General features: G+C 36.1%; 1 protein-coding gene across 1 annotated transcript; it reads right to left on the bottom strand.

Moving 5' to 3' along the window:
- Positions 1-2,600: 2,600 nt before the first annotated feature.
- LOC119983429 (B3 domain-containing protein At2g24670-like) lies at positions 2,601-3,446 on the bottom strand. Its single transcript, XM_038827113.1, has 2 exons — positions 3,225-3,446; positions 2,601-2,942 (listed from the first exon to the last, which is right to left on the bottom strand). The coding sequence occupies exons 1-2, from the start codon at positions 3,444-3,446 to the stop codon at positions 2,601-2,603; spliced, it is 564 nt and encodes a 187-aa protein (XP_038683041.1).
- Between the last annotated feature and the right edge of the window lie 11,995 nt (positions 3,447-15,441).

Genomic DNA, 15,441 nt, shown 5'->3' with positions numbered 1-15,441 from the left:
AGTCATATCAACAAAGTACAAATTTCTATACACTTTCTCTTCCCACCCAACATGGAGGCCGACAACATTCTATTCCAACATATTATCCACAACAAAACTACACCAAAACACAAAATACCAATACATCCACATCAACAAAACACTTCTCTCAATACAACCACATATGTAAAACACGTTTCACAATACAGTCATATCAGCAAAAGACAATATCTTTGTTGGCCCAGCAAAACTCTACCATTGCAAGTGCCCTAAGAGGACTTGCAATGGGTAGGATTTAATGGCCCATGGATCCTAGAAATTAGAAATTTATTGACCCACGGACTCACCGACTCACCTTGCAACACAACAATGATCTTTTATTGTCTCAAATCTAATGGGCCAAACATGGGGGAAGTGTGTTTGGATTGTTACCATGTTGGCTCATCTGGTCTAAAATGGGATCCACTTCAACATATACATACATATTTTTACATTAAAATCAATACTCGGTCCCATTTCTATTACACAAAAATCAAATCAGTCAATTTACATCATTGTATCAAATTATATGGGGATATAACATTCTCTCCAATTATATCCTCATTTCTACTTTTCAATGACTCAGCGCCAGAATTTGTCCAACTGACAACCGAAATGACAGATGGCATACACTTGTCATTTTCGGTAAGAAAAAATCTACATCATTAAAAAACCTTAATTTTCCAAAAAAAAAAAAGGACACTTCCTATCTTGTAAAATTTATTGACTGAGAAAAATTATTGCCTATACGGAGGCTTTTTTTTTTAATTTGTAGTCAAATGTCGAAACTCGATACTATTGCCAGGCCGGTTCTGTGTTAGCTCAAACATGCATTTGGCCCACTTTAACCGGTGGAACTTGAGGCATTTTCGAAATCAAGCTGTAGCAACTTTATGTACTCACCTTTGTCAGTTCTTTGGCTGCAAATAGGAATTCGCATAGCAAACATTAGGCATGTCAATCGGTTAGTTTGATCGGTTATTTTATATTGGAACATTTGGGTCGAAATTTGGTTTTTTTTTTATATAGAAAACCAATAACCAACAGTCACGTTTATCTTTACATAAAATTCGTCCAACTGTTTTCGGTTATTATGATTATTTTTTCGGTTTTTGAGTCAAATATTTGGGTTTTATACACTAAATTAGTATACTAGTTAAATATGTGAAAAATTAAATAGTCATTTGGCTCATGCCCATAAGGCATAAATAGTGCAACCTAACACATCCAATATCCATAATCCAAAGAAGCAAAGAAAGATTAAAAGACTAAAGTCCAAAACGAATTTAAGGTTTAAGGACTCCATCTAGGCCATTGATTCAAAAATCAATGGTCCAGATTACAATTGTCATAATAATATATTTAAGTATTTAAGTTATTAGTAATAAGAAATTATTAAGAATAAAATATTATAAATTTATAAATAAAACTGTAAATTTGTAAAACTTAAAACAACAACTATATTATATATATATATATAATATTTATAAATATAGAATTTCGGTTGATTTGGTCGATTTGTCTTGATAAATGAAAAGCCGACCAAATTTTTGATTTTTTTAACTTCACATAATCGATCGATTCTGTTTTCACTTACATATATTATATGAACTGCCCAATTGATCGGATGGTTCCGTTTTTTCGGTTAAATGTCGAAACAAAGCCATGTTTGCCATTTTGTAGCTTGTGTGATGTGGGTCCCCTTTTTCAAGGAAAAAAACAAAATAAAACCAGTTTGTCATTTTCAGGCTTGTGTAGGGGTGGGTTCCTTTTGTCAAAATAAAAAATAAAAATCTGAATGTTTTAATTAATTAAAATTTCGGATTCGTCATTTTATCTTCTTTTTTTCCTAAAATCTTATAACTATTTTTACAATTAATTTTATTCATCCGTGAGACATGTTATTTATATTGTTATTCATTTTTCTTTTCAATCTCAAATTAATTAATTAGTTTTGTTGAACTATTTGATATGTAGTATTTAGTGTAAATCACACAACCATATATAATTAGTTAAAAAATATTTATCATACTAGTATTATTATTTATAAATAGCTTAAATTATTTAAATAATACGCTATTAATCCCTGACCCTTCGAACCAATCGATTGAACCTTCAATACTTACCCTTAAGGGTCGATGCGCTGGTTGGTTCTAATGACATTGGGTTAGGCCTTGTGAGGAACCATGCTTTCGGTTTATTGAGTTGGATTAACTGAGTGGGGGGTTTCTTTTTTTTTCTCTAGTAACACTGACGTGTCACCGTCGACAATTGTGCATATTCCTCCGACGATCGATCGTTGGAAAGTGAAAATCGAGACATAATTGGGTGGCTTTTTGTAACATTATTAGTGTGAGTTTAGCTCTGTAGGAACGCCATTGTGCCATGACATTATTGGGTGGCTTTATATTATGTATTGATGTTAACAGTTTTATATATATAGGTTGTGAAAACAGTGGCTATTAATGGCATAATCAATGAAACAAACATGGACTAATTTGTATTGATTTGCTGATCAACTGATAAGGACAAACACACTACACATACAATTATTGATAACAAAAGTTGATGGCCACCAAGACTCAAATTTTAACGAGAGCCAGACAGGTTTTGGAGTCCCTCTGGAAACACCAAATCTGAACCCAATCATCTACATTCAACAGAGCTTTATCCAGAACCTTTAACCAACCAGAGGTCAAGTTGTATGTGAAAGAATTACGCATCTTCCATCTCTTGAAATTAACTTTGAATTCTTCAAGAACAGGGTCCAGCACCAGCAGTGTTACTTCAATTGAGCCCCCGACTGGTTTTCTATCTACAATCGTATGCTCTTTTCTTTTGAGAAATTCTCTAGTCTTGAGCTCTCCACTTGGCATTGCAAAACGCCTATGATGTGGATTCAAGTCTGTTTCTGTGACTTGCTTCTGCATCAAAAGCTTTGGTTCAGCGCCATTCATCTCTTGAATTTTGTTCTTGAATTGGTCAGCTAACTCTGGTGATGCTTCAATTGTCTCTTTCTTTCTGGTCTTTGGCTTCTTGGCTTTCCTCTTCTCTTTCTCATCACTCCATGAACAAACTCTCTTCTTCGCAAACTCTGTTTGTTTGAATGGTTTTTTCCCAGTGTGATTGGTGGAACGTGAGTAAAATTTAGGATTTTTATTTGCCTTTCGAACTTGGGTTCTCTTTAAATTTCTGGATTTTCTCACTTTCCAAATAATGTTTTCAATATTTGGCTTCCTACTCTGTAACCCAACAGTCTCTGTTTTTGTATTCCTTGTGCTTCGGGGAAAGCTGTGGTATGCCATCTCTGTCAAAATCTTTGCAGCCTTTTCAACTTCTCTATCACCTTCTCTTGCCTCTTCTTGCCTCTTCTCAGAAGAACCACCATCAATGCTTTTCAAATCCTCAATTTGCAGTATTCTTCCCATCTTCGTTTCTTCAGCAGCAGAAAATTGAAGAAAGGAGACGATTAATCAAACCCAGAAAGGGGAAAAAAAAAAAAAGTCTTCAACAGCAGAAATTGACAAAAAAGAAGACGAGGAAATAAACCCAGAAAACAAAACCAAGAATTCCAAAACCCATGACAGCCAAACACGGTGAAGTTTCTTTTGAGGCCGTTTGTTTGAGTATCTATATATGATTACAAGTGCAAATAGGAATCTCCTTGTAGCATTATGAACCTTGTTAGAACAAGAGTTTTGAACGCTGATTTTGATTTCTCTCTTGAAAGACTGCAGAGGGGTTGTGTTTATATAGATAAGTGGTGGTGATGGTAGATGTAACTGGGAATGCCGTTGCCTGGTTTTCCATGTGTCCTCTTATGGACAATTATGAGGAATAGAGGTCTTTGTGCCTTCAAAATACTCGCCAATTGGGTTTGCCGGAGAAGGGACCACACACTCGGTACCTTTTGACTTCGTTGTCTCAGTGGATCCTGTAGTGACCGTCTGACCGAAATTGGTAGGTCCTTGTAGTAACCGAACGTGCACACACACTCTGATTTATAAACCAAAAGTTAATAATTGTTTAAATATGCACGTGACGGCGTATTTTTCACTATTGGGCCGATGTCTTGTATGTATTTTTTATGTCGCATGTACATATTGGAATAATTTTCAATTTTTAGATTATCAAGTTATAATGTTTGAATAATTGATTATCAAGTTGGATATGCTCAAACTCTTTCAATGATCAAAATTTGTATTACCTCATTTTTTTTAATCAAGAAAAGAAAAAGACAAAGTGTGAATAGTATGATCAACATAGAAACTTTGACTAGTATGCCGTATTTTTTAAAATAGTTTTTAATTTGGTAGTTACTTTTATTGGTGTTGACAAGAATCGACCGAGAATCATTTGAAAATTATAAGATTGCTTTGTGACGTCAACTTCATGTCCGAAACAAAAAAATTCATTAAGTGTTGTTTGTACCAAAATAAAATCTTATAGGTCAGCTGACACGTGACAAGGCGAAACTCATAATACATAAAAAAAGTTAATCACCTGGTCACACATGGTTGAGGCAAGGGTAATTTTATACTAACCGATCCTCATTTTGTAGGTTTCTAATAGGTTGTTAGTCTGAAATCCCGAGATTAATTCCAAGAAATCATAACTGTCCAAGATTTGCTATCCAAAAGGCTATAATTCAGGGAGTCTTGGTCCTAACAAATAAATTCTTTTCAAACATGATTTGTTGGATAACTATCAAGATTTTAACAGGATTAACAGATAAATTCTTTTCAAACGTAGTTTGTTGGATAACTATCTAATTGGTTGCTAGTTTGAAATCTAGAGATTAATTCCTATAAATCAGAACTGTCCAAGATTTGCTATCCAAAAGGCTATAATTCAGGGAGTCTTGGTCCTAACATATACGTGGTTTGTTGGATAACTATCGAGATTTTAACAGGATTACATCAAAGAGAGTCCCGGAGAAGCGAAAATATGTTAGCTGAATGTCCCAGTTTTATCTCAAATTTGTTTCCACGAGGCGTAAACCACATTCGTCCTACACAACTCAGAAGTTCACATTTTTACACGATCATTCGGGCAGAGGCAACAACGAAATAATCGCCATGAGCCATGTTCCCATATTTTCGACCATCAGGCCTGAAGACTTGCGAAGCAAAGACTACCACGACTTCCAAGAGAGTCAATTTCCTCCATAAAGAAGAAGCACGACCAGAGAGACACTGTCATCATTCCCATTTTTCAGAAGAAGGTTGCGGTTATGAAGCCCACTAACCCAGTCACTCCAACAAGCAGTTAGAGAATGGTCTTACCATGATTCTCATGATGTCCCACGAAAAATACTTGAAGTAGAATAGAAGAAATGTCAATCACTTGGCACAATAAAAGAAAAGGAAGCAAAAACAGCAAACTACCCTACGTCAAACACAAACCTAGCGTCTTCAATCCTTATTTGCTTTCTTAGGCATAGCTCCGACCACTTATCGTTTTATTTAGCATGGCTCTACGCCAACTAGTACTTAGATTTATCTTTCCAGCCTCTATGGCTATGTATTAATTTAAGTAGGGTGTCCATTCGATTTTCGGTTCGGTTTTTAACCATAACCGAAATGTCTGAATCAATTCGGTTATGATATTTTAGAATCTATAACCGAACCATATATGTTCGGATAACCAAACCGAAATAACCATATTTTTCGGATCGGATCGATTTTTGGTTTTTGAAGAAATGGAAAAGTATGAATAAATCTCAAATAGAGTGAGAAAATAGCCCATGATCGACTCCAACTCCATCTAAAAAAATTTGATAAAAATTCATGATAATGATAATAAATATATTATCTCATCACAATTAAAGAAAAATAAAGTTACAAGACCGAGAGCAATAATATGATAAAAAAAAAAAACATAGGCTCCGTTTGGCACAACGGAAATCTTGATTTTCAATGCTAGCGGAAATGCTGTGAAAAAAATGCTGAGCTTTAAGCTGTGAAATATGCTGTGAGGTGTTTGGTGAACTAAAAACTGACGTTAGCGGAAAAATTATTGAAATAAAGTATTATAATATTAATTTTTATTTTTTTATCAAAATTAATCTAATAAACATAATTCTTATTAAAATTAATTTTAAGTATTAATTTAATTAATCAAATTAAATTAAATATTTAAAATTAATTTTAAGTATTTTTTAATTAATCAAATTAATTAAACTTACATTTATTTTATTTTTTAATTAATCAAATAAATTTTGTTACATTTATTGTATTTTTAATTAATTTATACTTTTTATTAAAATATACTTATATTTAAATCATTAAATAATAAAAAATAAAATAAAAAAACAAAAACTGCAGCACAACGGAAACGCAAAAGAAGCTCCCTTAGGGAGCTTCTTTTGTGCCAGCGGATCCGCTGGCCAGGAACCAGCGGATCCACTGGCTCCGCTGTGCTGTTTGGCACAGCGGAAGGCGGAAGCGGATCCGTTAGCGGATCCGCTGCCACTTCTGCTGTGCCAAACAGGCAGATACATGAAGATGTCTCCCCACTTTCGCTTTAACAATAATCAATCTTAATTTATATGAATTTTAAAATGATAAAGTCACCATGAGTTTCAACTAATCAATCTTAATTTATAATTTGTCTAATTATTAGGTTAATTGGTATCTAAATTTATAATTTGTTATGAAAATATAATCAGAGTTTTACAAATACTACTTAGTTGGCCTCCCATAGTCCCATATCCCAATATGTAACTTTTATATATATAATCTAATAGATATTTATATAATATATACAATATAATATAACATATATGATATATATAATATATGTTAATATTATTCGATTTTTTCGGTTATAACCATAATCGTAACCGAAAAAATCATAACCGCAAAAATATCCAAACATTTACTAAAATCATAACCATATTCGAAACCATAACTGAGAAACCTTATCCGAAAATCGAATAACCACGATTACGAATCGGTTTCTCAGTTGCGGATCGGTTGTGGACACCCCTAAATTTAAGCTTGTAAAGCACGCCTACATCCCAGGATGTATCCCTTTTCAATGAAGATTCTGATGCATTCCAGCAATGCGTTATTTTTCATTTCATTCCAATAGAAGATAGTCTTCTATTTTCTTGCTTTTTTCCAGATTGACACTCCAGACATTTTAAGTTTTTTTTAGGAAGGCAAACCTCGAGCCAGTAGCTTGTGTTCTTTAACTATGCAGTCAAGGTAAGAAATGTAGTGAAATATGTTAGGTCATCTCCATAGAGATCAAATTGTTTAAATTATGTGCAGAGAAAGAAAAGTTGTCATGCAAACATAATTTGGTTTTAGATGTACCTACGAGATGCAACTACACTTACGAAATGTTATAGATAGAGAAAAAAATATCAAAAAGCATATGAAAGATTAGAGGAGGAAGATCCTAGCTTTTTACGTGCAATCGCTTTTGAGGATGATCTTGGTGACGGAGAAAGGAAAATTCTTTTTGGGGTTCCCACCGATGATGATTGGGATAAAGTAAGGTTGTTTGCAAAGTTTCTTAAGCTTTTTCATGATGCAATTGTACGATTTTCAGGCTCTAATTTTATCATAATAAATTATTTTGTTATGGAATTATTGACAATTTAAGATGCAATTGAGATCGAGTGTCATGGTAGAAATGAAAGGTTAAAAAGTGTGGTTCTTTTTAGAAAGTATTGGGGAGACATTGATAACATGAATCATTTGTTGTTTGTTGCACTTGTGCATGATCCTCGATACAAGTTGAAGATGATAGAGTTCTCTTTTGATTAAATGATGGGGATTGCATAGAAAGTAAAGAATACTTTGATTCACCTTTATAATGTATATCTTTATGGTGACGGAGTTTCTAATGCACAAGGAAGTACGAGTCAACAGTTGGGGTACAACGAATTGCCTCCTACGGATACTAGGGCAATAAGATTAGCACACTTTCACAAACACTTGAAGGAATCTCAATTTATGGAAAACAAGTCTGAGGATAAGAAGTATTTGTTGGAGAACTTGGAAGAGGAAAGTCCTAAATTTGATATACTTACATGGTCAAAGTTAATGCGAGTAGATACTGTGTGCTTTCATTAATCCCTCGCAATTCTCGTGTCTATAGTGGCTTCTAAGTCAACTTTCAACAGGCTAGGGCGTGTTATTGATCCATTCTATAGTACTTTGTCTCCTACTACACTGTCGAAGCCCTCATTTGTACTCAAAACTAGATACATTCATTGCTACTCCAATTAGTCTTCAAGACACCATGGATGATATTGAATATTACGAAAGATTGAGAGCGGAAAATATCAATTTATTTTAAATATTCAATACTTGAACTCGTATTACTTTACCTTTTAGTTTCTATATGTCTTATACTTTCGTCATAATTACGTATGCAGAGTATCGGGAAAAATTTTGCGTTCCAAATGAGAGAGAAGATCAAGATGTTGCTCGGTTATGACTCATGTGCTTGGTAATTCCTATCTTGTGCATCTATTTGTGATAAATAATTTGTTGAAAAAAGTACTTGGAAAGTTGCTATGTTGTTCATTAATGGCTCCATCTACATTATGTTTCAAACTTTCAGTACGTGTCTCAAGAGTTGATATTGAGATGGATTCATGGCCATTTACATCTTTGATATATGTTTTATTTTTACACATATACCACGATTTAAAACATTTTCATGAACCTTGGATTATATATGTGTGTGTAATATGTGTTATATATATATAATGTGAAAACGGGAACAAACACACGATTTTGGTGTTGTAAAGTTTGTTATTTTCTTCGTCTATGTGCTGGTACATATACAAGTAAGGTCTGTCAAAGACCTGTTTTCTATCCTTGATAACTGCCTAAATGTTAGCTTACATATATGGACATTTCCTAGTCTAAATATCTACTTAAGTAAACAAATCAACGTCATGATGTACATATCTTCAGTCAACTTTCTGTGTCCCGATTACTCTCCTTGACATCCTGAATATCTGCTCCAACATCCTTGATATCTATTTTAACACTCCCCCTCAAGTGGGAATAAATGTTGATGATTCCCAACTTGTTAATTAAGGCCAAGAATTGTGAAATCCCCAATGATTTTGTAAAGATATCTGCTGGCTGTTTCAACGTTGGAACATGGAAAGTTTTGATCAATCCAGCTTGAATCTTCTCCCTCACGAGGTGGCAGTCAATTTCTATGTGCTTGGTTCGCTCGTGGAACACGGGGTTTGATGCAATGTGTAGGGCTGCTTGGTTGTCACAATGCAACCTTGCTGGTTGCGAATGTTCAATACCAAGGTCATGCAAAATGTACCGTACCCAAGTTATCTCACAGCATGCTGATGCCATGGAGCGATATTCCGCTTCTGCGCTTGATCGTGAAACCGTGTGTTGTTTCTTGGTTTTCCAAGAGATTAGTGAATGTCCAAGGAAGACACAATATCCCGTAGTTGAGCGCCTAGTGTCACGACACCTTGCCCAATCTGAATCGCAATAAGCATTTATCTGCATGAGACTTGTTGCCGAAAAAGAATTCCTTGTCCTGGTGCCTGTTTGATGTAACGTAACACTCGGTGAGCTGCTTCTAGATGAGGAGTACATGGTTTGTCCATGTACTGGCTAAGAGCAACTCCAACGGCTCTTGTAAACTGATCCTCTACTGTATTTTAAAGGATAAAATCCATAAAAAGCTTAAAAAACGCTCCACAGCGGCTCTTGTATTTTAGCGGTAGAAGTTACAGTTGCTACAGTGATCCGCTACAACTAGCGGACCACTGTAGCTCTTGTATCATTATTTTAATAATAAAATATCACTTTTACTTTTCTTTAATTATTTGTTATTTACTCTCTCTCCTTTTCCCCTTTCTCCCCCTTCGGCTCTCCCGATATCAATTTTAGTTTTCAAGTAATTAATTGATAATTAATTAATTAGGGAATTATTTAATCATATTTAATTAAGAAATTAAATAATAATTAAATCAGGAAATTAATTGATAATTAAATTTGATACTCATTTGATATATAATTATAAACACACAAATAAATAACAACTTTTTATTAGAATACAATGAAAATAGTACAAACTACGATTCACTATAAATATTCCATAAATGCTCGATAAGATCACTTTGGAGCTGAGAATGAACTTGTCTATCTCTGATTTGAAAATGTTGATCTATGAAATCCTGAAGTTCATATGCATGGTCTTCTGGCACTTCTATTGGTGGAGGACTTTCATCGATTTGATCATATATGAAGGACATATTTGGTTGAAGGTGTAGATGTCGCTCGTCTTCAACGATCATGTTGTGCAATATGACACATGCAAGCATAATCTCTTTAAGTGTTTTTGTCTCAAAGTAACGAGCAGGTCCACGTACAATTGCGAATCGAGATTGTAGCACTCCAAATGCACGTTCCACATCTTTTCTGACACCTTCTTGACACCTTGCAAAATGTTTGGTTTTCATAGTTTGTGGTAGCGGGATCGATTTCACGAACGTAGCCCAGAAAGGATATATACCATCAGCTAGGTAGTATCCCATTGTATAGTTATGACCATTGATTGAATAATTAACTATAGGGGCACGCCCTTGAGTTAGTTCAGAAAAAACATGGGATCGTTCTAACACATTGATGTCGTTATGGGACCCTGGTAGTCCAAAAAATGCATGCCATATCCATAGATCATATGATGCAACGGCTTCTAAAATAATTGTTGGTTCATGACAATGTCCAGTGTACATACCTTTCCAAGCAGTCGGACAATTCTTCCACTTCCAATGCATACAATCTATACTTCCTAGCATCCCAGGAAATCCACGAGTTTTGTTTAATGCTAGTAGTTGTTCAATATCGTTGCTGTTGGGAGACCTCAAATACTCAGGACCAAAGACAGAAATAACTGCTTTTGCAAAATATTTCACACTCTCAATAGCAGTATTTTCTGAAATTCTTACATATTCGTCCATGAAATCTGCAGCAACTCCAAAAGCAAGAATCCTCAATGCTGCAGTTATCTTTTGAAGAGAAGATAACCCCAGTCTACCGGCTGCATCTCTTCGTTGTTGAAAATATGGTTCATGCATTTCTATTGCGGATTGAATGCGAAGAAATAGAGCTCGATTCATGCGAAATCTCCTTCTAAACATAGCATCATTATAGACTGGTGATTCTGCAAAATAATCATTGAAAATGCGTTCATGACCTTGCAGTCGATTACGATTAATGACCGAACGTTGTCGATGAGAACCGGTACGTGATGTTGATCCTCGCTCGAATCGTTTTCTTTCATACTCCAAAAATAAAAGATCTTCAAACTCATCCTCAGAGGACGAGTTTGAGGATGAATCATCATAAATTTTTTGTATACGCTTCAAAAGAGAATTTATTGCGAAAATATAATATAATGAAGAAGAGTTGGGAGAGTTGTAAATGAAGTTATGAGACACTAGTTCTTTATAGTAAAAGTATGTGACCGTTGAAAAGTAACGTTTGAAATTTTGACCATTAGAATATGCCACTAGAATATTATGATCCTTTAGAATATGCTTTGGAATATTCTGATCCTTTACAATATGTCATTAGAATATTCTAGACCATTCAAATATTTGTAAATATAGCCGTTTGATATATGACCGTTGGAATTTTGAGTGTTGAGAATATAGCCGTTCGAGTAAACTTTTAGACTAAATTGAAAAAATCAAAATTTCTGGTAAAATATATATTTAATATATTATTTTATTTTAAAAATGATATTGTCAAAAATATATTTGTTATTGTATAATGTAATTGATAAAAATTAAACATAAAAGATTTTAAAAGTGATTGGAGAAATGAATATTTTAAATTATAGAAGATGATTTAGAGGAGCTGCTGTGGAGTGCTGTTGAATTGTGATTTTGTAAAACTGTAAAATGACTCATTTTACTGTATTTTAGAGAATCTGTTAAGAGGAGCTGCTGTGGATGCTCTAAGTATATGAACATCATATACCAGGTCCGGTCGAGTGATCGTCAAGTATATTAATCTTCCAACTAGTCGTCGGTAGGAAGTGGGATCACTGATGTACTCTCCTTCATTCTTGCTAAGTGACAAATTATGTTCCATAGGAGTATTAACCGACTTGGCACCAAGGTAACCTGCATCTTCCAGTAACTCAAGAGCATATTTACGCTGTGAAATTGCAATCCCTTTGTTGGAGCGAGCAGTTTCTATTCCCAGAAAATACTTCAATTCACCGAGATTCTTGAGTTTGAACTGTCTCATGAGATCAGTTGTGGTCTCTTCGATATCTTGTAAGTTGCTTCCTGCGAGGATTATGTAATCAACGTAAACAAGCAAAGCAGTAAAGCTTCTACCTCAAGTTCGGATGAATAGTGAGTGATCCGATTTAGATTGAGAGAAACCAGCCAATTTGAGTGCAGTAGACAACTTAATGAACCATTGGCGAGAGGCTTGCTTCAATCCGTATATAGATTTGTGCAATTTACATACCCGAGTCTCCCCCTTTCGTCCGAAACTCGGAGGTAAAGACATGTAAACTTCTTCCTCAAGATCACCATTAAGAAAGGTGTTGTTGATATCAAGTTGGCGAAGATGCCAATGTTGGGTGGCTGCCACAGCGAGGAGAATGCGGACTGTAACAAGTTTAGCAACTGGGGCAAAGGTCTCACGATAGTCAAAACCGGCAACTTGATTGTACCCTTTGGCAACCAATCGGGCTTTGTAGCGTTCAACAGTACCATCAGGATTAAGTTTGATTTTGTAGACCCATTTGCAGCCAACAGCTTTCTGGTGTGGGGGAAGGGACTGCAGTGACCAGGTGTTGTTATCTTGAAGGGCCCGAAGCTCTTGATCCATAGCTTGACGCCATTGAGGATCCTGAATTGCTTGGGAGAAGGTGTTTGGTGTTTTGATGGCAGAAATGGAAGTAGCAAAAACTCTGTAGGAGGGAGACAATTTATTATAGGAAACAACATGAGATAGGGGGTGAAAAATACCTGCCTGTCCAACCAATGATGGGGTTGATGGTGGTGGAGACCGAGCGGGCAATGAGGCTTCAACATGGTAGTCTTGAAGATAGCTAGGCACTCGAGTTGGGCGTTGTGATCGAGTAGAAGGCAGGGACTGTAGGGAAGTAGAGTCAGATGTGGTGGTGTTGGGTGAAATAGGGTCAGATGTAGGATAGGAATGTATTTGCTGATCATGGATAGAAAGTGTTGATGATTGGATGTTTGCATGAGAAGGATTGGGTTCTTGGTAAGTATCGGATGGAGAAGGAAATAAAGGGGAAGTAGTGGGAGGAATGGCAGCGGAAGTGGAATGAGGGAATATTTGTTCATAGAATATGACATCCCGAGAGATAAAAACCTTCCCAGTTTCCAAGTTATAGACTCGGTACCCCTTTGTTCCATATGGATATCCAAGAAATATACAACGGATGGAACGGGCATCAAATTTTGTAGGACGATGGTGATGTGTGGAGGCAAAACATAAGCAACCGAATACGCGCAAATGCATATAGGAGGGTGGTTGCTTGAAGAGAATTTCATATGGCGTTTTACCTTTAAGGATAGAGGTGGGTGTCCGATTAATAAGGTAAGCAGCTGTGAGAATGGAATCCCCCCAAAATGTTTTGGGAAGTTGGGCTTGAAAAAGGAGTGCACGGGCAACATTTAGGAGGTGACGATGCTTGCGTTCGGCGACTCCATTTTGTTGTGGAGTGGAAACGCGGCTGGTTTGATGTAAAATTCCCTTGTTAGAAAAGAAATCTTGCATTGAAAATTCTGGACCATCGTCGCTACGGATAATTTTGATGCAAGATGAAAATTGTGTTTCAACAAAATTGATGAATGAAACAAGGAATTTGCGTGCATCTGGTTTGGCATGTAAAAGGTAAACCCATGTGCAACGAGAAAAATCGTCAACAATGGTAAGAAAATATTTTTCTCCATTGAATGTTGGAATGTGATAGCCCCCCCAAATATCAACATGAATTAACTCAAATGGTACTTTTGTAGTAATAGAACTTAAATGAAAGGGCTTACGAGTTTGTTTGGCAAGTGGACAAATAACACAATCATCAATAGAGCAAAAACCAATATTCTTGGTAGACAAAGAAATAGCTTGTAGGCTTTTATTGGACAAATGACCTAAACGTTGATGCCAGAGATTGGACGAGTTTGTAGCTACTGTGGTGACAGAGTGACACCTAGATATCTTTGAGACGTCCAAATAGTAAAGCCCATTGCGCTCAGTTCCCATCCCAATCATCTTCCCCGATCGTTGGTCCTGAATAAAACAAGATGTATCAGAAAACGTTGCACAACAAAAGGAGGTCTTAGCAAGTTTGGCGACGGAAATTAAATTCAGCTTGAAGGAAGGAACACAGAGCACATTATAGAGAACAAATGTATCGGAAAGCTGGATAGTCCTGATGTGTGTTACAAGAGCAAAGGCATGGTTGGGTAGATGTACATGTCGGTTAAGAACTGGTGTCTTGGTGGTCAGAAAAGTCGGTGAACATACCATATGGCCCGTGGCCCCTGTGTCAAAAATCCATTGTGTATCTGGAATGAAATTGTTTGCACAAACTTTGTTACCTGACATATTGCTCATGGTGGTGGCTGCACTCACTTGACTTGCCATGCTTCCAATTTTGCTTTGATCTATGAGGGCAATGAGATCATGATATTGTTCTGCCGTGAGATTGTAAGGAGTGGATGTTGTATCAGTTCTTTCTGATTGGGAATCAACATGATGTGCCTTTGAGTGGAAGCTAGAGTTGGCATTGGATTGATTGTTCCTATCACCGTGAGTATTGGCTCTCTTCAATTTTCGACAAATATCAACAGTGTGGCCTTTGTGACCACAATATTCACACTTGAGGTGTGCACGGCAGTCTTCAGTAGTATGCCCCATGAGATTGCAGCGGTGACAACGCACATTGTTATTGTTTTTCGAGAATCTCTTTTCAGCCGAACTGAAACTGTTCCTAGCGGCAAAGGCTGTTGCGTCAGGTGCCTTTCCCAAGACTTGGGATGAGACGACTCGCTGTTTTTCATCCTGGTTAATGAGGGAGAACACTTTGTTGACTGAAGGTAAAGGTTCCATGAGTAAAATTTGTCCACGTGCGGTTGCGTAGACTTCATTGAGTCCCATGAGGAACTTGATGGAAAGCTGTGTTTGTTGGTACTCCAGCAGTGTCTTGGCGATATCTTCACTACAAGATGGCATAGGACAAAGGGCATCTCGCTTATCCCATAAACTTTTCAATTTAGTATAGTACTCATCGATGCTCATGGTACCTCGTAGGCAATCATGAATTTCTTGTTCAATTTGAAACAAGTATACACTGTTGGAAAGACCAAGTCGATCTTTCAGTTCATTCCAAAGATCGTGCGCGTCTTCATTGTACATGACGCTT

The sequence above is a fragment of the Tripterygium wilfordii genome, chromosome 18, assembly GCF_013401445.1.
Source record: "Tripterygium wilfordii isolate XIE 37 chromosome 18, ASM1340144v1, whole genome shotgun sequence".
NCBI lineage: Eukaryota > Viridiplantae > Streptophyta > Magnoliopsida > Celastrales > Celastraceae > Tripterygium > Tripterygium wilfordii.
Note: the sequence above shows the minus strand (reverse complement) of the source record. Positions and strands in the feature narration are given on the sequence as shown.